Source organism: Polypterus senegalus, chromosome 2 (assembly GCF_016835505.1).
Source record: "Polypterus senegalus isolate Bchr_013 chromosome 2, ASM1683550v1, whole genome shotgun sequence".
In the NCBI taxonomy this organism is placed as follows: domain Eukaryota; kingdom Metazoa; phylum Chordata; class Cladistia; order Polypteriformes; family Polypteridae; genus Polypterus; species Polypterus senegalus.
In genome coordinates this window covers 199,983,962-200,010,580 of record NC_053155.1, presented here as the reverse complement: position 1 = coordinate 200,010,580, position 26,619 = coordinate 199,983,962, and the positions used below count along the sequence as shown (strand labels likewise).

Here is a 26,619-nt window from a genome sequence, read left to right as displayed (position 1 = left end):
CTGATTAGAGTGTGGCACGAGGTGTCTTCAATATTGAACCTTTTCACAATATTCTAATTTTCCGAGATACTGAATTTGGGACTTTCATTAGTTGTCAGTTATAATCATCAAAATTAAAAGAAATAAACATTTGAAATACATCAGTCTGTGTGTAATGAATGAATCTTATATACAAGTTTCACTTTTTGAATGGAATTACTGAAATAAATCAACTTTGTCATGATATTCTAATTTTATAAATGCAGATTTTTTAACAATATCACACCTACATAAACATCTCAGATTTGCAACTGCTAACATTAAAAGTTCATAAAAGTAAAAATCAAATGAACAACAATGATCTAAATCATTTTATAAAGAAATAAAGCATTTCTGGCCTAAGCTCATACATATTGTTTTCTTTATTGTGAACTGAAATGTAACAATGCAAACATCTTTACTTTGTCTGCTTTGTCTAGTTTAATCTGTAACCTATGAGAGAAGTCAGTGTATCCACTGGCACTGAGCAGTCACTGATTATACAGTACATTGGTTGCTGGAATGCATAAAAGCCCTCTGCCAACCTTGACAAGGTAAGGTAGCTCTGATGCATGGGCCTTCCACCACATCAGTGGATCCTTTTCTGTCTGAGTGGATATTAATGAAAGATAACTTAAATATATGAGACTTGTCATCTGAAATACCAATTACATATATAGAAAAATTTAATTTAGCATGATACGTCAGATAGTTTGATTTAATGCTGTCTCAATGCTAATTGCCATCTCTGTTCAAAAGCCCAATTAACACATTAACCATAAATTTCCAGTGGTTAATTCACACATTTGGGAGAACCTAAATAAATGAATGAATACAGCCAGTCTCAAAAACCTTTGAAGTTATGGGTTTATATTTAACACACCCTCTACACGTTGTGGCTTTATATTAGTTTCTTCAGCAGTTTCTTTCCTCTTTTTTTATTACTTCAATGACTTGCACAAAGCAAGAGTACATGCACCAAACTATAAATATGGTTATAAACAGCTAAAATTCTACATGTACAGGACTTGAAATGCATCTTTGATATTTGGGAGGATTTAAGACTAACTGGGGGAATTAAAATGTGTTAAAGGCATCGCAAACTCGGTTTATAAAGCAGTCTGATATTAATATTTAAGGCATTTTGTTAATGTCACAATAACAAGCACCACCCCAAATATCTAGCTGCATTTCATTCTGCAAGCTGTGAAGATGATCCAGTGTTAGTACTACTCACATGTATTTGAAAATCATCCCAGGCTTGGTCTATACAGCTGTGAAGATTCAGCTTCATTGTAGTTTCTCAGGTCTAGTTCTACGGAGTTTTTATAAATTTTCGTTATTCAGGGAAGTCCTGCATATGACAAGAAGTGCTTTGAGGGTTTTGTATTGTGTCTTAAGCAGGTGATTTTTTTGTACCTTTTTTTTCTTTAATATACCTGAAGTTAATTTTATTTACTTCACAGTAGGTTTCTGTTACTAATTACAGTTATGCTGGGGAACAGATTGATCTGAATTAGCTTGATTTGATACTGGCTTAGTCCAGAGCTATTATCTTTGTCATATTGTTTGTGCTTACATTTTCTTGAAACATGTTCTATTTTTTTTAAAATAACCTTTCAGAGTGCTTACCTTCCTAATTATTTCTTCATAATGTTCAAAGGGTGAAAGTGTTATAAACATAAACCACAAAATACTTTCAAAATCTGCCCTGTGTCGATTATTTACTACTCCCACTGACCATGGAGATATAAAAAAAACCCAATAATTGTTTTTAGAACTCTGTTTTATTATAAACATGTATGGTGTCATTTCATTTAAATTATGGCATTGTTTTTAATAAAATGAAAGTAAGATACTTTGAATGTTCTTTGTAAATTATAAAATCCACTTCCTTAAGTAAAAAAAGGATTTGGTCCCAACCTTGTTTGAGGATTAATAAAACATGTTTAACATTATGGTACAACGATTTGTATAAGATCTGTATTTACAAAAGGGTGTGAGTTAAAATGTTAGCATGTATGGGTAGGTTAGCTGCTGAATAGTGTCTTTGGAACATGGAAACAGACACTTCTGACCAGATAAGTATACATAAAAAGACACTGTGAGCAGTGTTAACCAAGCATTGAGGAGTTACATAAAGAAACACAACACCATGTTAATGGAGGTCAGCAAGCAAGGAAACACACCCAGAGTCAGAGTGTGAAAATAGGAGAAACCCAAAGCAATATGGAGTGATAACCGAGATAAAAGGGGGAGAGGAGGAAAGTTTCCTTGTGTAAGAGAGTTGAGTAGCTGGGCTGCATTACCCTTGAGATACAGTTCCAACATCTGTTAGCCAGACACAAGTATTTCAAGGAAGAGAAAGCTCATCTTTTACAGACTTCATCGATATCCTGGATTAAATTGGTTACTTCAACTCCCTGCTGTACCGCTCATACCTCAGACTGAGTCATCGTTACCCCTGCTCCAGATCAAGATGACAATAACAACAGAACCTGGCAATGCATACTCGACAGCTCACCATTCATGACTGCCTCGACCCTTTCCACATCACCATTGAGCCTGCAGGCAGTGGTGATGTTGTTGTTGGACACTTGATTATGTGCTACCTGAGCTATCAGTTACCAAACTGCAAAACCACTGTGTCTTGTTTTCCTGGTGCATGATTTAAAGATGCTGAAAGAAGAGCTCTGTCTGTTTCTTCAGACGTGTTGGTCTGCATTTGAACAGATTCAGCGCCATGGTCCTCTACAACAATGTATTTGAGGTAATTTTTCATTCATGATTACATAGCTTTAGGCCCAGTGTTAACAGTAAAGCATGCTAGAATGTAATAAGTTTGCAGTGGGTTCACCCATAAATGTTTACTATATTAGCACTATAATAATGGATCATAGTTTAACTAAAAAGGTCCATATAAACCGGTATAAGTGTAAATGACCTAATATGCATTTCATACTGTCCCAACACTCAGATACTCTTCTGTGACCTTAAATGTGGCTTTACTAAACATTAGAGCATTAACCTGCAAGACATTTTACATTAACGATCTTATCAGTGATAAAGGAAAATGGACTCTGAACATTGAGTGAAACATGGCTCAACAGTAATGGCGCTGCAGTATTACTTAAAACAGCACCACGAATTGTAATTTCTTTCGTTCTGTTTGCTAAGGTAAGAAAGGTGACACTTTAGCAAGTATTTTTTTGCATTGATTTAACTGTAAAGATACCATCTTTGGTACTTTTGCATCTTTTAGGAAGGTTTCTATCGTTATTCAAGGAGAGTCTCACTTACTCAATCTTATTGACCATTTATAGACCTCCAAACTATAATATCTTACTTATCAGGGAATTCTCAGATTTAGCATCTATTATAATAAATAATTATGACAGGTTCCTAATTGTAGGCAATTTCAGTTTTCATGTTGATAACCCATGTTACCCTAAGGCAAGAGAATTTATTAACTTACAGCGCTCTTTTCATCCCCGACATCATGACAGTGAGCCAATACACAATGTAGGATCCAGGTGGGATTTAGCAATTTTAAAATAATAAAAAATTAACATGAAGGAGGTCATGGGTATTGGTACTATAGACCATTTTTGCCTTGTGTGTGATATAGAAATAATGGTTACCAGAAATAAAGAGTAGTGTATTTTGTTAAAAAACCCCATTTTCATGCCACAGCGGCCTCTAGGTTTTCTCATATTCTGAGTAATCAGTTTGAATTTAATGCTTGTCCAAACATAGAAAAGCAGTCCTACCAATAAGGTAGAATTTTTGAATGCTAAAGTGAGAGCTTCAGCTAACTTGGTGTCCTCTGTCAAAATTGTTAAGAAATCCTCCAACACTAAAATACCTTGGAAGACTCATAGATTGATCTTAAGAGCAAATGCTATAAGGGTGATTGTAAAAGGAGGAAGACTAAATTAATAATCCACTTTTAATATTGAAGACATATATAACTGAATACAACAAAGCAGTCTGTCTTGTCAGACAGTTCTAGTTTTCTAAAATTATGATAAGTTGGAAATCCAAGAGTTTTCATTTCAGCTATTGATTGTCTTCTAAACCCAGCTCAGTCAATGGAACATCTTCTGAAAACATTCAGCGAATCAGACTTTTTTAATGCAAAATTAACAACAATAGATGTAATGTAATATACCCCTCAAAGTTAATCCTATTGATCCACAATGTTCGATTTTTAGTGAATTAAGTTCACTGAAATAATGTTTACCTGAACTCAGTAGAATAATTTCTCAACTAGAACTTTCCACTTGTGCCTCTGACCCAGTTTTTTCATTAAAGTATCTAATGTAGTAATTGATAGTGTACTTGATATAGTTCACATTACATTAGATACTGGGGTCTTTCCAGATTCTCTACAGACTATAGTAGTTAAACACCTTGTCAAGAAAAATAACATTGACTCCTTTGTCCTTGACAACTTTTAGATCCATTTCTAACCTGTATTTTTTCAAGTAATATTCTAGAATAAGCATTTTATGTTTGGTAAGTTTCAGTCAAGTTTAGAACAAATTATAGTGGAGAAACCATACTGTTTAAAGTTATGAATGACCTGCAGGTTAATGTTGACATACAAGTTCTTGTTCTCCTAGACCTGAGCAGAGCATTTGGCACTAAAAACCACAGTATTCTTATAAATCACCTTTGACAGTGGGTGGTTCTCTATTGCAGGGTCTTAACTTGTTTTCAGCTTTATTTAACAAGTAGAAAATTATATGTTATTTGTGGTATTGTAGTTTGGGGATCCATGATATTGAATACTGTATACTACAAGGTTATATTCTGGGCCTACTATTATTTTCAATCTACATTCTACCATTAGGCCAGGTTTATATCGAATTCAAGGTGAACTACCACAGTTTTGCATATGACATGAAGCTTTATTTATGTATAGCACCTGATGACCCTGATGTTCAGAGCCTTCTGATCCAATGTCTTACTGGTACAGTCATTCACCGATTTACAGCCGACAGAGTTGAGGCCATTTAAACTTTTGACCAATACCATCTAATATTTTATGACTGATTAATGGTTGAGAATTTATAGATGAGCTGTTACTCTCCTTTTACTACCGATTTCTTCAGTGCCACTACCCTTTATAAGCTTTCCCCTGTTAAGTACTGATCGATCACCACGAAGCACCAACAAATGAATGATGAATTTTCCCTTTGATGAAACAAACATACAGTGGTGTGAAAAACTATTTGCCCCCTTCCTGATTTCTTATTCTTTTGCATGTTTGTCACACAAAATGTTTCTGATCATCAAACACATTTAACCATTAGTCAAATATAACACAAGTAAACACAAAATGCAGTTTTTAAATGATGGTTTTTATTATTTAGGGAGAAAAAAATCCAAACCTACATGGCCCTGTGTGAAAAAGTAATTGCCCCCTTGTTAAAAATAACCTAACTGTGGTGTATCACACCTGAGTTCAATTTCCGTAGCCACCCCCAGGCCTGATTACTGCCACACCTGTTTCAATCAAGAAATCACTTAAATAGGAGCTGCCTGACACAGAGAAGTAGACCAAAAGCACCTCAAAAGCTAGACATCATGCCAAGATCCAAAGAAATTCAGGAACAAATGAGAACAGAAGTAATTGGGATCTATCAGTCTGGTAAAGGTTATAAAGCCATTTCTAAAGCTTTGGGACTCCAGCGAACCACAGTGAGAGCCATTATCCACAAATGGCAAAAACATGGAACAGTGGTGAACCTTCTCAGGAGTGGCCGGCCGACCAAAATTACCCCAAGAGCGCAGAGACGACTCATCCGAGAGGTCACAAAAGACCCCAGGACAATGTCTAAAGAACTGCAGGCCTCACTTGCCTCAATTAAGGTCAGTGTTCACGACTCCACCATAAGAAAGAGACTGGGCAAAACGGCCTGCATGGCAGATTTCCAAGACGCAAACCACTGTTAAGCAAAAGAACATTAGGGCTCGTCTCAATTTTGCTAAGAAACATCTCAATGATTGCCAAGACTTTTAGGAAAATACCTTGTGGACTGATGAGACAAAAGTTGAACTTTTTGGAAGGCAAATGTCCCGTTACATCTGGCGTAAAAGGAACACAGCATTTCAGAAAAAGAAAATCATACCAACAGTAAAATATGGTGGTGGTAGTGTGATGGTCTGGGGTTGTTTTGCTGCTTCAGGACCTGGAAGGTTTGCTGTGATAGATGGAACCATGAATTCTACTGTCTACCAAAAAATCCTGAAGGAGAATGTCCGGCCATCTGTTCGTCAACTCAAGCTGAAGCGATCTTGTGTGCTGCAACAGGACAATGACCCAAAACACACCAGCAAATCCACCTCTGAATGACTGAAGAAAAACAAAATGAAGACTTTGGAGTGGCCTAGTCAAAGTCCTGACCTGAATCCAATTGAGATGCTATGGCATGACCTTAAAAAGGCGGTTCATGCTAGAAAACCCACAAATAAAGCTGAATTACAACAATTCTGCAAAGATGAGTTGGCCAAAATTCCACCAGACCGCTGTAAAAGACTCATTGCAAGTTATCGCAAACGCTTGATTGCATTTATTGCTGCTAAGGGTGGCCCAACCAGTTTTTAGGTTCAGGGGGCAATTACTTTTTCACACAGAGCCATGTACGTTTGGATTTTTTTTCTCCCTAAATAATAAAAACCATCATTTTAAAACTGCATTTTGTGTTTACTTGTGTTATATTTGACTAATGGTTAAATGTGTTCGATGATCAGAAACATTTTGTGTGACAAACATGCAAAAGAATAAGAAATCAGGAAGGGGCAAAGCACTGATACATGAATGATGAGCAGTCCCGCCATGGAGTTTCAGTAGTACAGCTGTATGTCACTTTCAAACTGCTGCACAGGATGGGGAGTGAGTGACATAATAACAGCTGAGCTGCAGCTAAAAAGGAAGTGGAGACTTGATTATCAGTTTCTGCTACTCCATATTGGCAGTTAAAGTATGCATGCTGGTGACCCACACCAGTCTCACAGCATTTTAATTGCAATGACCTGTACACTTTGTAACCAACATACTGCCAAATGGCTAGAGCCAAATACCATAGAGCTGAAAGTTGACACTAGACTGTATTTCTTAATGGGTTAGTAGTAATTTCCTCAAGCTAAAGAATAACACAGAAATCCTGGTTGTTGGTAAAAAATGGAAATGGTGAAGGTCTTGGAAATAAAGAAGAAATGCCTTCGCATTAAAAGTCAAGGTGGAAATTAAGAATTTAAGTGTAATTGTGGACTCTGACATAAAGTTTAATTCACACATTAAACATATTTTGTCATTAAGGAACATTGCGAAAGTTAGATCTCTTATAACATTGCAAATTGTTGAGAAATTTAATTCACTCTTTTGTTTTTAGTCTGCTAGATCACTATAACGCACTTGTAACTGGACTATCCTAGAAAGATATTAATAGGATGCAGTTAGTTCAGAATGCAGGAACCAGAGTCTTAACAAGAAAAATAAAATATGAGAACATCTCACCAGTTTCAGCATCATTATACACGGTTACCTGTATCCTTTAGAGCTGATTTTGAAATAATATTATTGGAATATGAAGCTTTAAATAATCTTTCTCCTTCCTATATTTTGGAGTCCCTGCTCCCCTACATTCAAAGTCACAACCTTAGATCTTCTTATAGTGGTCTGATTATTATTCCAAGGGCTAAGCATAAAAGAAGTGATGAGACGGCCTTTTGCTGTTATGCACCAAAAATGTGGAATGTTGTACTACAGAGATATGCCAGAGTAACTTCATGGAACATTTGAAATAACCTTCTAAAAACCCACTTTATTAATTTGGCTTTTCATAGCTACTTGCTAGTTCTACTCATAGTAGACTATACATGCATAGAATTATCATATATTTAATGGATTTCCGATTATTATTAATCTGTACTTTTCTCTGCTTTCTTTTCCGGTGTTTCTGTGGTGGCATTTTGCGCTACCACCACCTGATCAAAGTACTGTGCAGCTGCCTGTGATGCTCAGATGAAAGCAGATACTCCCAGCTGTTGTCGAGACCCACTGCATCAGATCTTCTAGGACAAACCCTAAAAAACACTAAGAACTACTTTTGTGTTAGGTGGAATGCACAGTGGGGGTTGGGCGGCCTTTTGGCCTTGAAATCCCTGCATTTTTTTTTTCCTCCCCTGTCTTCCTTGGCCTTATCATTGAACTCATGCAAAGAAACTTAGAAAAAGTGGAGTCCTTAGGCATATAATTAATTAAAACTGAATTTATTAATATTTTACATACGTTGTGTTGATTTATTGTATGTATGTTATTTATTCCTTATTCTTATTTAATTTTAATTTGTTTTTCTTTACTTGCTACTATTTTTTTGACAACTGGTAAAGGCATTTTGAGCTACATCCTGTGTATGAATATTTGCTATAGAAATAAATGTTGGTGGTGTTGTTCTCTGCTTCATTTACTCAAGGGCTGAACTAATGACAGGTCATGCACAACTCTATCTTTTGGTTCATTCTGTTATATTGAAAAAAAATGCCCTGTAACATTTTATGTTTATCAATTTAAAAAAAAAGTGGTTCCCCATTGTTTTTTTAATTTTTCGACTCAAAGTACATTGTTAGGATGATTTTTCAATAATAAGTCTTGGCATTTTTCTATATATCCCTCTGATAATTGTAAAAGCGGATGTAGCAAAGTGAAGTAGATAACAAAGATAAGCTTTTCCTAGTATAATTAGCCAATGCTGAGACCTAGTTTCTAATACAATGTAATAGAAAAGATGAAATTTATATTTAGTTGGTATGATTTTTTAAGAACAAATTGCCTTTACTTCTTACCTCATATGTTTTAAATGTATAAAATAGTTGCTTCCATAAGCAAATTAAAAAATGTATAGCTGCTTTTACAGGGTAGCAACAATAAAAAGCAACTGTGCAGAAACAGCAGAAGAAAATGATTTGGTGTGGTAATTCTTGCCCATAAATAATTACTTTAATAAGAAATTTGTGAATTAAAGCAGTGACTTTTACTTTTCTGAAGTAAAATAGTCATGTCAGATAGATTTTTTTGTCATACCTTCCATACTCAGTTTTGCAGCATACAGTAACACAAAATAACATTCCCCAGTTCTGTGGTGTACAATATACATAAACACAGGACAAGTGCAAGACAGGTAAAGAAATAGAGTGGAGTGTAAAAGTATTCAGTCCCATGGAAATCGTCATAATTTTCTGCATATCAGACGATTTGCACACATTTATTCATTGAGTGTTTTTAATGTGAATTCTTATTTTGTAACGATAGACTTCTAAAGTCAAAATAAACCATTTTCTGTAGATAGTTAATTGTAGAAGAAAAATTCAAAAGTTAGTGTTGTATAAGCATTTAAACCTCTGTTCTTTGGAAGCTCCAGGTTTTAACAAATGACACAAAGGTGACAGTCATTTGACTATAATTAAACATACTACTTGTAGGTCATTTACAGTATATCTCTCTGTATGTAAAGTGCACCCTTTGTAAAATCCATATTTTGTTGGACAGTCCTTGCAAAAATGATGACAAAGGAGCATTCTTCTGATGTGAGAAAAAAAGTCATTTAAATGCGCAAGGCAGGAAATGGCTGCAAAAATATCAGAGTTTGAATGTCCCTTTAAGCACTGTTGGATCCATCATCAGAAAGTGGAAGGTTCATAACAACACCCAGACTCTTGCTAGAAAAGGCTGTCCTTCAAAACTTAAGATTAGAGCAAAACATCAACTAGCTAGAGAGGCTACTAAAAATTCATCCACCACTCAAAATTCATCCGCCACTCTCAGAAGTCTGCAGTGCTTTTTGATTGAAACTGGAGTGAAAGTGCATGAGTTCACAATTTCAAGAGCTCTCCATAAAAATAGCCTTTACATGAGGCTAGCAAGAACAAAGCCATTCCTTAAGAAGTTCCACATAAAAGCACATAGCTTTTGCTACAAAGCGTGAGAAAGACCCTGTTAAGATGTGGGAAAGGTTTTTAGAACTTTTTGGCCAGACTTTAGAGAGGTATGTGTGGTGTAAAACTTAACACTGCCCATGCCTCAAGAAACACTGTACCTGTGGTGAAATGTGGCGATGGCAGCATCAAGCCATGGGGATGTATTTCAAGTGCTGGGTTTGGGAATCTTGTCAGAGTTGAAGGAACAATGTATGGACATAAATACTGCACAGTATTGCAGGACAACTTGTTCCAGTCTGCTATGAACCTTCCGCTCGGGAGAAGATTAATTTTTCAGCTTGGCAATCACCCTAAGCATAAGGCCAAAGTGACACTGGAATTGCTCAGAAACAGAAACAGGTGAATGTTTTGGAATGGCCAAGTCAAATCCCTGATCTTAACCCTGTTGAGAATCTGTGGCTCTTCCACCGCTAAAGGTGGAAACACAATAAACTTGTTTCGCCACTTGAAGCAAAAACACCCTCACCAGTACAACCAGTCTATGAAGGCATGCGAGGAGATACTAGCAGCTGGTGATGTCTTACCAACAAGTAAACAAATGACTCAACTGAGCATCTCTGGGTTACTCACTAGTTGCACTACATATGACAGGAAGAGCAAACAGTGGATGGAAATTACTTATGCAGTTAAATATTGTTTGGTTAAAGATGTGATGCTAATACAAATGTTGGAAAAAGGAGGGCTTTAAGCAAATGATTAAAAAGCACGACCCAAGATGCAACATTCTAGGTAGAAAATTTTTTTTAAGACATCCTTGTCTGTGATGTATGAAACATGCTGCGATAGACTAACAGCTACGGTATCGTCGGTGTAGATTTTTGCCTCCATCACGGACATGTTGTCAAGCTGAGGCGCAGACCCATATATCAGTCTGACCATGACCAACTGGAAGCTATATAACTCCTTCAAGTTTCTTTCCTGAAGATCACACGAGAAAATATTATGAGTGGTTTAATGGAGTTTCTTAATTTGTGGCATCTAGAAGAAGACAAAGTGTAAATGATAACGGACAGCGGGACCAATGTTTTTAAAGCCATTGCTCTCAATAACTGGATCAGACTGCTTAATAAGGATTAATAAGTACCTAGAGCATTTACTTACAAGCCATGAGATTACAAGAGAATTCATTCTCTGGAGAAAGTCGGCTTTAGTCCATGGATTTCACATAAACAAAAATGGCTTACCTTAAGCGACAACTTGATTAGAAAAAATTATAAAAGGTATTACTTATCAGAATGCTTTTTGAGCGTATCATGCAATGGATACATAAGACAATTTTTAACTTTATAGTTAAAATATCGACCCACTTGAGCTATCCACCAGCAGATAGTGAGTGTGATCCCTTCACGCGGTGGAAAACACATGAGGTAAACTTTCCTTGGGCCATCTGTTTAGCCAGGAAATGCCTATGTATCCCTGCTACCACTGCTCCCTCTGAGAGGCTATTTAGCACTGGAGGGAATGTAGTAACTTGTCAAAAATCAGCTCTTAGCCAACATCAATGAATATGCTGCTGTTCTTGACAAAGAATCTAAAGCTCTTCTTGACTCTGATGTATCAGCCAGCAGGATAGCTAGTTAACTTTTGAAGTGTTTACTTGTACAGGACCAGCACTGACATTCTAACTTACCTCATTTCATGGTATATCCATTTTATGTTAACAAAAGAAAGTAGAGGCAATTAGCAGTTTCAATTTCAGCACTGATATTCAACCTTATTTGATGATAAGCCCAGAAAAGATGCAAGACAACTGTTACTTAAGTTTTGACAGCATTTTTAATTTATTTTTGTAAGCAGCAAGTGTTTACATTTTGACTGAAAGTTTGTTTAAAATGCTGCTGTTTGTTTACATTTGTACTTAAAAGTTAAGGTCAGTTTTATTAGATGACAGTAGTGTGAAGGGTCCTGAAGAGTTACAAGGTTAATTTACTTTAGTTATTGTTATTGTTAAACTAAAGTGTTAAGCAGTGTAAGAATGACAAAAGAACAAGAGAAAGATTTTGAAAATCCACCCCCTACACTCGGTGGGTAAGGAACGTTGTATTGTAAAAGAGTAGTCTTATAAGACGAGCCTACTATATGTTGACTGACTCCTGAGAGGAATATGGAAGCTTTATAGGGAGTCAGGAGGAAGAGGCATGTCCTCGAGTGGAAGTGAAGAGTGTCTTGAGAGTTAATGGAAGTTCTCTGGAGGCGGGACTGGAAGTATCGTTAGTTGGGTTTGGCTTCTGGAGATCTACAGAAGAAGGCATTAGTATACATTGTCATCCCTTGGTCTGGCATGATCACACACTTAGTCAAGTCCATTGACTGCTTCCCAAGTGCACGTGAGCTTTCTTCAGCGGTGGGACCTTGCAAGCGGTGCAACATTTCAATCCATTACTGCGTATTGTGTTACCAGTGGTGGTGTTGGTGACTGTGGTCCCAACTGCCTTCAGATCATTAAAAAGCTCCTCTTGTGTATTTTTTGGCTGATCCCTCACCTTTCTCATGATAATCCACATCCCATGAGGCAAAATCTTGCATGGAGCTCCAGACCGAGGGCGATTGATGACCATTTTATATTTCTTCCATTACCAAACAATTGCACCAACAGTTGTCACCTTCTCACCAAGCTTCTTCCTGATGGCCTTGTAGCCCATTCCAGCCTTGTGCATGCCTGCAGCCTTGTGCATGTCTGCAATCTTGTCCCTGATGTCCTTTGACATTGGTCTTGCCCTTGGTGGTGAAGAGGATGCAATGGAAGAAATTGACTCTGTGGACAGGTGTGCTTTATACACATAATGAGTTGAGATCAGGAGTATCTGTAATTGGCGGTGTGCCAATCAATTAATCAATCAGTCTGTGAGAGAAAGAATTCTTGCTGGGTTGTAGGGGATCAAATACTTACAGTATTTTTCTCAATGACATGCAAATCAATTTATAACTTTTATGTAATTTTTTTTTCTATATTTTTCTGGTTGATATTCTGTCTCTTTCCATTGAAATGAAACTACCATAAAAATTAGAGACTGTTCATTTCTTTGTAAGTGAGCAAACTTACAAATTCAGCAAGGGATCAAATACTTATTTCCCTCACTGTACATCTTTTGTATTTGTGTTAATTGAATTGTCTGTTTAATATCGGATATACTGAAATATTCATAATGGTATATACTTGTATTAGAACAAAAATAGGATATGAATTGTAAAATATGAACTTAAAGTAGAACAATAGCTGGGGTTCCAGGTGAGAGAGCCCAATTTAATTCTCATGGAATTGATATAGGAATATAGTGTTCTAAGACTTTGCTTTTATTGCCAAAGGCACACTAAAGAAGTAATGTATCTTCTTCATGTGATACATCTCAGGAGTTGAGCAGGTAGGCCATTTTAATAACTGTTTTGGACTGATTTATATAGCATGTGTTGATACATATTTTGTATGCCTTTATTTGTAAACTAGACAAAGCAAATGTAATAATATTCGTATTTCAGGAGGCATGTTTTACTTTATTGATGAGAGCAAAGGTACTTTGGTGTTTACCTAACCAACCCCCCACTCTTTAAGACTGATTCAGGAGTAAGAATTTATGGTAAGGAGGATGAAGCATCAGATCAGCCTGGCAAGGATGACTGTGTTTGAACTTAGAGTGTATAAGCCATCCACCACAGAGACCATCAACTGACTAAACAAAGCAACTGGATGATGAGTTGTACCTGAGCACTTTCATTGGTAACTGGTCAGAAAGGGACTGAAAAATTAATTCTGTTGTTTTAAATTATGGCTCTTTATTATTGATTTTGAATCGGAGACCATTCTGTACTTCAACTCCCCATTGGTTTGTGTTTTATGTAAGAATGGTATAAAGTTAGTCACCTTGCATTTATCTGTCTCTCTCACCATCTGGCTATAAAGAGAAAACCATGATGAAGACAACTCTGTCTCGGCACCCATATTGAGACAGGCATGTGGCGTTTTTCAATATTCCATTCAAAGGCTTGTGGTAGCAAAGCAAGCTAGACTGAAGATAAGCCGAGAACCGCCTATAGGTACAAGGTGCGCTGCTACTTAGGTTGTATGAGTATGGTTTGACAATATTCATCCAGTATTCTGCTTCCTCAATATTTCTGGGCATTTTTATCAAGAATACATAATTAAATGTGTAACTTTACTCCTGGCTATTTTTTTACGCTGTCTAATTCCCAACAGTTACAGATGTATAAGGGGAAGTATTGGGGATCAGGGGGAATGGGTTTGGAAACACTAAAGTACATGATCACAGAGTGGTAATATAAGGTATTTTAGATATTTTATTAAGATGTATGTATTTAAGAGCATAAAGGGGAAAACAGGGTCACCATAGGACCTTACAAGATAAAACAATAACTAAGTAAACCAAAATTGATGTTCTTCCCTACTGGTCGGCCTAAGATTTAATCTTTTTTTTTCACTAAAATGCACAGTTGTTGAACTTGTATAGTCATTTGTACATACACCATCCAGCCGAGTACACAGGTTTAGAGAATGCTATTTTTATTAGCCATAAGGACTCATTTTACCAAATGTTAATTTTTGACACTCTTGGATTTGGAAAAAACACAAAATACAAGCTGGGTAGTGTGAGGTAGGCATAATGTATCACAGCTGTTTCTTGTTATTTATTTAAATAAAAGTTAATAAAGCAGTCATTTGGAGGTGTTGTTTCAGAGCATAAAAAGTATTTTCCTTGCTAAGCCATATAAGTGGCTTTCTTTTCAAAAAGCGACTTTACTGGTATAGATGATGATTAGATATTACCTGGTGTGGCAGGTGCACTGAGGCTACCCTTATCTCCTTTCAAAGTCGCCCACAATTTCAACTTCCTTATGGGAAACGGATGTGATGGTAAGGGAGCACAACATACTTTACAAGTACACTGACTAACTGATGTTTGCTTATTCCCAAAACAATGGATAATGTGTACTGTGTCTTACCAAAGGGTGTTGGCTTTCTTTTAAATGGGTATATATTTTCTTCTCGGAAGAAGTCTTTTGCAAACAGAGAAAACTTTGAGGTAACAAATACAGAGAGTGAACTACCAGTTGGAGACATTGAACTATCCAAGCAGGATTTTATTCCACCAGACTTGACTCAGTTCATGCATCCAGACTTACAGCAGCACACTTAGCTATGAGCTGTGACAATTGCAGCAATATAGAATATCTTCAAACCCTCTTATCTATACTAATAAAAGGCAAAGCCCTCACTGACTGACTGACTCACTGACTCATCACTAATTCTCCAACTTCCCGTGTAGGTAGAAGGCTGAAATTTGGCAGGCTCATTCCTTACAGCATACTTACAAAAGTTAGGCAGGTTTCATTTTGAAATTCTACGCATAACGGTCATAACTGGAACCTACTTATGTACATATATACAGCCATAGCCTGCAGCTCATTCGCCATGTGAGGCGGAGTTGCGTCCCTCATCGTCGCACCTCCCACGTAATTGAGTGCCGGCCCATATAAGGCCGTCCGTCAGTAGCAATCCAATAGACACGCTGCTGCTAAATATTCGCGGGTGAAGGACTGTGCTTATGCAAATGAAGATGAGATGGTCAGGGATAGACTAGTGTTTGGCACAAACTCAGCAAAAGTGCGAGAGAAACTTTTAAGTGCCGGGTCTTAGCTAACATTAAATAAAGCCGTGGACATCGCAAAATCGTACGAGATAGCACAAGCACAGCTGAGAACCTTCGATACATGTACTCCGAGTGGCTCATGTGAACTGACTGTGAATGCAGTGCGCAGAGAACAAGCAAGAGCTCCAAAGAGCGCTGAACAAAAAACACATTACACAATTGAGAAGGCAGCAAAAGAATATGAAGTGAGTGACGCATACAAGCATATTCGTAAGTGCAGCTACTGCGGAAACAAAGCACGGTGTAAACCTTAAGTTTAAATTAAGTTCATAGACATGCTGCCGCTGGCGCTTGTCATGCCTACGACGAATACGATATTCGCAAGATACAAATTTAATGAGAAGACTCAGGGTTAAATGAGACTTTTGATCACTTTGTAATGGAGTTAAAATTGCTGGTGAAGGACTATGCTTATGCAAATGAAGATGAGATGGTCAGGGATACAATAGTGTTTGGCACAAACTCAACAAAAGTGCGAGAGAAACTTAAGTGCCTGGTCTGAGCTAACATTAAATAATTGCTGGTGAAGGACTGTGCTTATGCAAAAGAATAGGAAAGCAAGGTGTAAAGCTTAACTTTAAATTAAGTTAATAGACACGCTGCTGCTGGCGTTTGTCATGCCTAAGACGAATACGATATTCGCGAGATACAAGTTTAATGAGAGGACGCAGGGTATAAACGAGACTTTTGATCACTTTGCAACAGAGTTAAAATTGCTGGTGAAGGACTGTGCTTATGCAAACGAAGATGAGATGATCAGGGATAGAATAGTGTTTGGCACAAACTCAGCAAAAGTGCGAGAGAAACTTTTAAGTGCCGGGTCTGAGCTAACATTAAATAAAGCTGTGGACGACGCAAGATCGCATAAGATAGCACAACCACAGCTGAGAACCTTCGATCCATGTACTCCGAGTGGCTCACGTGAACTGACTGTGAACGCAGTATGCACACAAAAAGCAAGACCTCCAAAGGGTGTTGAACAAAAAATGCATTACACAATTGAGAAGGCAGCAAAAGAATATGAAGCGTGTGATGCATACAAGCATATTCATAAGTGCAGGTACTACAGAAACAAAGCACACGGTGGAAAAAGTCAATGTCCAGCTAAAGGAAGACAGTGTAAAAAATGTGGTAAATTGAAGCACTTCGCTAAAGTTTGCAGGACTGGGAAAGGTAAACCCATGCATGCAGTGTGTGATGTCTCAGATAAAGAGGAAGACAAGCTGTTTATTGATGCAGTAAGAAAGGAACAACCCTCTGAATCTGAACAAGCCTTTGTAAACATATCAATAGGAAAGCAAGGTGTAAAGCTTAAGTTTAAATTAAGTTCATAGACACGCTGCCACTAAATATTCGCAGGCAAATCCACAACTTAATACCGGGAATGCCTGTTAAACATCTTAGATTCACAAGTACCAATTTGGGTAGTGAACACTTCGATGAATGAAACCTGTTATCTTTATAACGGTTGACAAACATGGAATATAACTTGAACACAACACATCCTCCAAATATGAACCTGATTGAAAGAAATAATGATAATCAAATCCTTGATGACAGCAACACTCATAACAGTCACAAAACAATTACATTGGCAATCATGTTACGTTATTTTTAAAATGGTTCCTTTTCTTTTTCATAACTTCTTTAACACACTACTTCGCTGCGAAGCGCGGGTATTTTTCTGGTCTTAATAATATGTTGAAGACTGCTTCTTCTACAAGTCTTCTTTTTCAGTTAAATTGCATAAAGCATACAAAAGTCTGACACACCCACCATTTAGAAGCTAATAATATACAAAGTTATGAAACTGCTATTTTGCAAGGGAAAATGTAATCAGTTTTGTATATTTGTAACCCTAGTGTAAACACTATACTTGTACAATGTGTCTACATCCTGTCAGTATAAAATTGGAATAATAGCGCCTAGGGTAAACAGGCTATTTTTGATGGGTTCAAAAAGGTTATTCATATCATCAGCAAAGTTATGTCCATTGGTGGTGTAAATAATCAGTCATTGATTGCTAATGATGTGGTCTGTTGGTAATGCAGTTAAGCCTGACTCTCAAAACTCAAGAACCGTGAAATCCCTGACTCAGATAACAAAAACAGAGTTTACAAATAATTGTAAAATACATTTATTAAGAACATAAAAATAGGCAAAGTACAAAAAATTGCCTCAAGACAGGAAACCCAGAAAGAGCCAAACCCAAAATGTAAAAATCAAATATTTAAGCAAGAACAAGAATCCAGAAAACAGAAAATCAGAAGAACTTGCAGTGTCTAAAGGAGAAGGTGAATCCAGAAGTATCTATCTAACAATATTGCTGAGGCATCTCAGACCTTAAATAGCTCCGAAGGTGGTTGTACAGTTGCAGTGTTAAGTGGCCCCATCTCTATAGGCTCAATATACAAAAGGCAACGAACATAAACAAAATTAATATAACTTGCAACAACATATTTGCATACATGTCAGTTTTACCATGTATTTATTAAACACTTTTTTACATGGTAGCCATCTCCAATTCCTGCCTGTTTCTGGGGCTTCAATCAGTCAACATTTATTTATATAGCACATTTTCATACAAAAAAATGTAGCTCAAAGTGCTTTACAAAATGGCTTGTTCCCTATTGTTTTCTTTTCACATATGGAAAGCATTCTTAGTTTAATTTAAATTAAGTTTTTGTATAAAAAGTGTTGTAATTTCTACATGTTGCAACTGAAATTTATACACATACTCCTTAATTTAAGTCTGCAATGTGTACTTTAATCATGTCTGAATGGTTTGAAACTGTGGATCAGAGGGGTAAATCAAGGAAAAATGTCCTTGTCTGAAACATTATGGAAAAGGCTGTTTCCACTCTTAAAAGGAAAGATTAAAGACAATGTTTCAGTTGTATTGCTTTCATCAGGTGTGCTTTGACATATACACACCTATCAGCCACAAATTTCAAAACCACTGATATGTGATGTGAATAATCTTTATTACAGTATATCATTACAATTGGCACCTGTCAAAGAGTGAGATATATTAGCAGCAAGTGAAAGTGAATTCTTCCAGTTGATGTTTTGGAAGCAGAAAAAATGGGCCAGCTTAAGGATTAGGGACAATTTTTGATGGCTAGATAACTGTGTCAGAGCATCTTCAAAATGGCAGGTCTTTTGGGGTGTTCTTAATATGCAATGGTTAGTACCTACCAAAAGTGGTCCAAGAAAGGAAAACTGGTGAACTGATGACAGGGTCATAGTTGTGCATGGGGACCTAAAGCTAGCCCATTTGGTCCAGTCCCACAGGAGAGCTACTATAGAACAAATTTCGGAAACACTGCTGATCATGTGAGAAAAGTATCAGAACACACAGTGTATCACAGCTTGCTTCAGGTGGGGCTACATAGCTGCAGACCAGTCAGAGTGCCCATGCTAACCCCGGTCCAATGCCGAAAGTGACTACAATGGGCACGTGGGTGTCAGAACTGGACCATGGAACAGTGAAAGAAAGTGGCCTGGTCTGATGAATCATGTTTTCTTTTAGATCATGTGGACAGCCAGGAACGCGTGCGTTGTTCACCTGAGAAAGAGATGGCAGCAGGATGCATTATGGGGTAAAAGCAATGCCGGCTGAACCAGCATGATGCTCCTTCACTTTTTACACATTTTGCTCTTTTATAACCTAGTGCTAAAACCATTTAAATTCATTTTTCTCAATGTCAAACATCACTCATCACCCCTGAATGACAAAACAATAAAAGGATTTTAGAAATGTTTGCAAATTTATTAAAAATAGAACACTGATATAACACATTGACTCAAGTATTCAGATCCTGTTCTATAATGCCAGAAAGTTTGTTCAGGTGCACCCTATTCTATTTGTAATCATTGAGATTCTTCTACACCTTGTTTAGAGCCCACTTGGGGTCAGTTCATAGGAAAGGCACACACCTTACTATATAAGGTCCTACAGTTGACAATATATATATATACAGTTAGGTCCATAAATATTTGGATTTGGACAACTTTTTTCTAAATTTTGTTCTGTACATTACCACAATGAACTTTAAATGAAACCGCTCAGATGCAGTTGAAATGCAGACTTTCAGCTTTAATTCAGTGGGTTGAACAAAAAGATTGCATTGATGTGAGGCAAATAAATCATTTTTTTAACACAATCCCTTCATTTCAAGGGCTCAAAAGTAATTGGACAATTGACTGAAAGGCTATTTCATGAGCAGGTGTGGGCAAGTCCGTCGTTATGTCATTATCAATTAAGCAGATAAATGGCCGGAGTTGATTTGAGGTGTGGTGCTTGCATGTGGAAGATTTTGCTGTGAACAGACAACATGCGGTCAAAGGAGCTCTCCATGCAGGTGAAAGAAGCCATCCTTAAACTGCGAAAACAGAAAAAACCCATCCAAGAAATTGCTACAATATTACGAGTGGCAAAATCTACAGTTTGATACATCCTGAGAAAGAAAGCAAGCACTGGTGAACTCAGCAACGCAAAAAGACCTGGACGTCCATGGAAGACAACAGTGGTGGATGATCGCAGAATCATTTCCATGGTGAAGAGGAACACCTTCACAACAGCCAACCAAGTGAACAACACTCTCCAGGGGGTAGGCGTATCAATATCCAAGTCTACCATAAAGAGAAGACTGCATGAAAGTAAATATAGAGGGTGCACTGCAAGGTGCAAGCCACTCATAAGCCTTAAGAATAGAAAGTCTAGATTGAACTTTTTGTTAAAGAACATCTAAAAAAGCCAGCACAGTTCTGGAAAAACATTCTTTGGACAGATGAAACCAAGATCAACCTCTACCAGAATGATGGCAAGAAAAAAGTATGGAGAAGGCGTGGAACAGCTCATTATCCAAAGCATACCACATCATCTGTAAAACACGGTGGAGGCAGTGTGATGGCTTAGACATGCATGGCTGCCAGTGGCACTGGGACACTAGTGTTTATTGATGATGTGACACAGGACAGAAGCAGCCGAGTGAATTCTGAGGTGTTCAGAGACATACTGTCTGCTCAAATCCAGCTAAATGCAGTCCAATTGATTGGGCGACGTTTCATGATACAGATGGACAATGACCCAAAACATACAGCCAAAGCAACCCAGGAGTTTATTAAAGCAAAGAAGTGGAAAATTCTTGAATGGCCAAGTCAGTCACCTGATGTTAACCCAATTGAGCATGCATTTCACTTGTTGAAGACTAAACTAAAGACAGAAAGGCCCACAAACAAACAGCAACTGAAAGCTGCTGCAGTAAAGGCCTGGCAGAGCATTAAAACGGAGGAAACCCAGCATCTGGTGATGTCCATGAGTTCAAGACTTCAGGCTGTCATTGCCAGCAAAGGGTTTTCAACCAAATATTAGAAATGAACATTTTATTTCCAGTTATTTAATTTGTCCAATTACTTTTGAGCCCCTGAAATAAAGGGATTGTGTTAAAAAAAACGCTTTAGTTCCCTCACATTTTTATGCAATCTTTTTGTTCAACCCACTGAATTAAAGCTGAAAGTCTGCACTTCAACTGCATCTGAGTTGTTTCATTTAATATTCATTGTGGTAATGTACATAACCAAAATTTAGAAAAAGTTGTCTCTGTCCAGATATTTATGGTCCTAAGAGTAAGAGCTAAAACCACTTCATTATGTTAAATCTTAGAGACAGGACTGTGCTGAGACACAGATCTGGGGAAGATACTCGTATGCACAACAAAAATAATGCAGGATTGAAGATTGCCAAGATCACAGTTGCTGTCATTATTCTTAAGTGGACAAAGTTTAGAACAACTAAGATTTTTTCTAGAGCTGGCCAAACTGAAGAATTATGGGAGAAGAGCCATAGTAAGAGATGTGACCAAGAACCAATAGTCTGGCTCAGCTCCAAAGTACCTTTGTGGAGATGGGAAAAACTTCCTGAAGGACAACCATCAGTGCAACACTTAGTCGATCTGGCTTTTACTAATGAATGGCCAAGCAGAAGCCTTTCCTTACTAAAAGACACATGGAAGTCTGCTTGCAAAAATTCACCTAAGATCTCTCAGACAAGGAGAAACAAGATTTTCTGGTTGGCTTAAAAGAAGATTAACGTTATGTCTGGAGGAAACCAGAGGCCGTTCATGACCTATGCAATCTGAGTGGTGCAAAATACAGAGATATCCTTAATAAAAACCTGCTCATGAGCACCCTGAACCTTTTACTGGGACCCTAAGCACAAAGCAAAAACAGGACAGGAGAGGCTTAGGGACAACTATGGGAAAGTCCTTGAGTTGCCCAGCCAGAGCCTGGACTTCAGCCCAATCAACATCTCTAGGGAGACCTGGAAATAGATGTGCACCAACAGTCTCTATCTAACCTGACAGAGCGCAAGAGAATCTTCAGAGAAGAATGGCCCAAAAATCCCCAAATCCAAGTGTTTGAAGCTTAACTAAATACTGTAATCACTGCCAAATGTACTTCAACTACCTACACCTTTGATCACCAAAGCAGGTACCTGCTCGCAACACCACTTTTTTGGGGGTGTCCCACCTCAGCTGCTGACCCCTGTGAGAATATGGCAGTCACCCACAAAAATAGTTAAACACAAGGCTTTTATTTATTTATTTTTTTGATTTAGTTTTTATTTAATTCTTCTGTGATGGCATTCTGTGCTAGCACCACCTGATCAAAATTCTGTGCAGCCACCTGTGATGTTTGAATACTTGAATGAAAGTAAATTCTGTAAAATGAAGGTTAAAAAATAATAATAAAAAAAAAAAAAAGTACTACTTAAGAACATTAATGTTGGGCAGAATGTCCAGTGGGAGGTGGGTCACCCTGGCCACCTGACTTATCATTGGTCATTTAGAGACTTTAAATAACAATTCTATATTTAAGGACTCTATTTCACTTATTTACCGTATTTTTCGCTCTATCAGATGCACTTTTTTCCCCCAAAAGTAGGTGGAAATATTTGTGCGTCTTATGGAGCAAGTAATGCCTCACAGACCGTGATGTGTATTAACTGACAAAAGCCGACATCCAGGGGTAGAAGGTGACAATCAGCTGTTAATGGTGACAAAACTCACTGTTAGGTTACAGGTATTCCCTCTCTGCTTGGAGGAATGTTAGACTTATTGACTGAGCATCTAATCCTTGTGTGCAAATGAGTTACGAGATTTAAACAAAGGCAAGATGGCATCAACATCTCACAAAGGAGCGAAGCAAGTGCAGAAATCAGCAGACAATGTTTTGTGCATTATTGCTGTCAGACTCTGATTTTTCAGAATCTGATTTTGTTGAGAGTGATCAGGAGATCGAGCAAGAGAGTGAGGAATTGGCATCAGCTGATCGGACAACAGTCAATGGTGCCCCAGCTAATTGGCTGCCAGCTGAGTGCATTCGTTCAGCCGATGCACCTACGGCAAGGTTCGTGTAGGAGGAATACCCATACATTGATCCGTGGGAGCCAAACTGGCTACCAGACTTCACAAGACAGTATGGCTTGCTATTGCGCACGATAGATTACCAGCCACTGGACTACTTTAGGCTGTTCTTTCCTGAGACTGCCTTTCAGCTACTGTCAGATGGGACAAACTGATATGCAGAGCAATTTTTTGAATTGCGGGCTGCGCTTGCACTGCATTCTCATTTTTCAAAGTGGAAACCCACAACAAAAGATGAGATGAAGGGCTATGTGGCATTACAAATAGAGATGGGACTGGACTGGCGATATAACTTCAGGGAACATTGGTCCAAACGTGCTTTGTCCCTTGGTGGCTTTGGACAGGTCATACGGCATGATAGGTACATGCTCCTGCAAAGTGATTGTGAGCAACTGAGCTTCATAAATTCTGACACTAGCGATGAGGAGTTCTTGGGGGTTTCCAGAAAACTAGAAGAGTGCTTGAACATTAAAGTCTCTTTTCATTTCTTAATGACATTGATGATGGTTCTTAATTCCGCTGTTGACTTTACATGGTTGAAGTATTATTCAGCTATATTTTATTAAATATATTAGTGCACCATTTGGTTCAGAATATTTTTTTTTCTTGTTTTCCTCCTCCTAAACCTAGGTGCGTCTTATGGTCAGGTGCGTCTTATGGAGCGAAAAATATGGTATATAACTAATGTTAAGTGTGCATTATTTTGTGTATACTCTTTATCCATTATTATTCTTATCTAATTTTAATTTGTTTTTCTTTTCATGTATCTACTTCTTTGACATTTTGTAAACCACTTCGAGCTCCTATATTTGTGTGAAAAGTTGCTATAAAAATAAATGTTTTTTATGCTTTTTTGTTAATATTAATATGTACGTACCAGATGCATATGTATTATGGATAATTGTTCTTGGTAAATAATGTATTAATAAAAATCTTATTTATGTTTAAGAAAATTAGACATATTTGTTAGTTATTGAACAATAAGCCTACAATATTTAATTTTGCTACAAAAATAAACACCTGTAATATTCAGTTTATTTTAATTATGAAAATATCAAGGATAACACTTTAACATAGGACATGAAGCTTATACGTGGCTAGTTATGTATGAGGTTAATGCTGGGGAAAAAAACTGATGCCAGAATCATCCAGTCAGCCCTTAAAATCCCTGTTGGAGGTAAACTGTGTTTTGTGGAAGTTGGTAGATGGGCAAATTGGTGAGCCACCTTTGGGTTCAAGACCTGTTCAAAAATGACTATACTGTAATAGTATTCTGTTTTGTTTCTCTCCCTTTTGTGTAAAAACAAACATTTGGAAAGGTGCAATATAAATATTATTATTATATAATGTTTGCTTACTTCACATGCTTCTATGTGTGGAGAGATGACATAAGAAAGTCCTATCCGATTGTCAGTTTCTATAAGATCAACCCAGGTCTATAAAGAATATCTTGTATTAGTCCTTAGAAAAGAAGAGAAAAAAAAACCCAAAACCAATGTTATAAGGTTTTCAAACCAGCATAAGGCATGTTTGCAATAAGTTGATGATACAGTAGATCTTTAGCATGTTACCTTTAGGAAAAGGCAATATGGTTTTGGTAAATAATCTTGAGCCCTAAAGTATAAAATTAAATGACATCATAGAAGAATTTGTAAAAACTAAAAGGCTGCCATCATGAGACATTTTTCTTTTATGTGTAATATCTAATAAGACATGAAAAGCTTCTAGAAATGCCCTTTGACATCATATTAAATCACTTTTTAAGACAAAACAAAAATATTGCAGTCTATCATTACTACTAAAAAGGATCTTTAGTTTATGTGATAAAATGTACAGAAATAATTTTTGCAGATATTTAAAATCTTCTACTTTTCCAGGAAGAAGAGAATTTGTCCAAAGACTAAAACTTGAGACAACACTGAATGTCCATGATGGCTGCGTAAGTACTGTATATCTAGAGTTAATTACATTGTGAAACTTCCACTATAGCCCCCTTTTTATTTCCTGAGCCAGTACCTATAGTTTAACCTATCTATGTTTAACCCATATCTTCCTTTACCAATAAAATTGAGAACTGGATTAAATTTGAATAATTTATGTCAAGTTCCATTTTATAGAAAATCTCTGTTATTTAAAAAAAAAAAACTTGGAACGAGACTGCGACGAGACATGATCTTTTGAAGAGAGATCTTTGAGAGAGAGAGAGAGACACTTTCGCTATCCGGGAGACCAGCAAGTCATGTCATACTTACAACCTTTGGAAGCAAGTCCCATGATACACATGCAGAGCAGGTTAGAGATAATGGAAGTAGGAAAATTCAAAAATCTTGAGAAAATGAGAGTAAACCTCAAATTAGCGCAAACAAACGGAAAATATTACTCAGGGAAATAACAGAACAACAAAAAGAAATCGATTAGTATTTGAGGATGTCTGGGGGACAAGAGACACAAGGCAGTGACTTTAAAACGTTTGAAGCCCTGCACGAAATGCAGATTACGCGGCACAGGAGCAGCAACAAGCCAGCAGTTGATCGAGCAAAGAGGAGGTAAAAAAACCAACTGTTATTTGCTTCCAATTGTTTCACCGTTAAAGAGGGGTTTCTGAGGAGTGACCGCGTCTCCTCAAGGTGCGTTCAGCCCCCTTTTTCACAATGGCGTGTAGCGGGGGCGGAAGCAGGAGGGTTAGGAGAGCGAAGTGCAGATCACGTGGCCAGCAGCTGATTGAACAACGAGGAGGTAAAAAAAAGAAGGAATTTGTTTCCCATTGTATCACCGTTTAACAGGGGTTTCAGAGGAGCGGCCACATCTCCTTGGGGTTCGTTCCGCCCCCCTTTTCACAGTGGCACATAGTGTTAGAGGGAGAGGTTGGCGAGCAAAGCGAGTATAACATATAATATGTATTATGTATGAGACATTCATAAACATGTTAAATAAATAAAACACATTAAATACAGCAAAATATAATATGCAATATTCTTCCACTCCTTAGTCAATTCAACATCTACTTAGTTCTGTATCATAATTATAAAAATGCTTAGAGACCGTTTTGTTGGCATTACTCACAGCATACAAGTTCCCTTGAGGTTGGACTTTTTATCCCTTTCAGTTAAAAATAAAATGCTTTTATACTTTCTTTGACTCTGGATTACTGCTGGCAGCTTCATGCTGTATAATTTCAAAATTTGTGCTTTTAATTAACATCAAAATTAAACCTTAACACAAGTATATACAATGGAGTAAATAAGTATTCAACATTATTTTCAGTAAATATATTTCCAATAAGGATGTTCACATGAAATTCTCACCAGACATTGGTATTAACTCTAGACATTCACAAATACAGTGGCACCTCGGTATACGTCCTTAATCCATTCCAGATCCTTGTACTTATACCAAACAGGACATATACCAAATGAATTTTTTCCATAAGAAATAAAGGGAAAATGATTAATCCGTTCCCATGAAAAAAAAAATCCTATTGTTATTGGCATATTATACATTGA

General features: G+C 37.2%; 1 protein-coding gene across 5 annotated transcripts in view; it reads left to right on the top strand.

Annotated features, from left to right (window-relative positions):
* The window catches only part of dcaf6 (ddb1 and cul4 associated factor 6), a 215,694-nt gene that overhangs the window by 54,076 nt on the left and 134,999 nt on the right, over positions 1-26,619 (top strand). For all 5 annotated transcript variants that reach the window (XM_039745175.1, XM_039745173.1, XM_039745172.1 and 2 more), the window contains exon 2: positions 24,994-25,055. In XM_039745175.1, the coding sequence (XP_039601109.1) occupies positions 24,994-25,055 (62 nt within the window). The remainder of the gene's footprint in view (positions 1-24,993; positions 25,056-26,619) is intronic.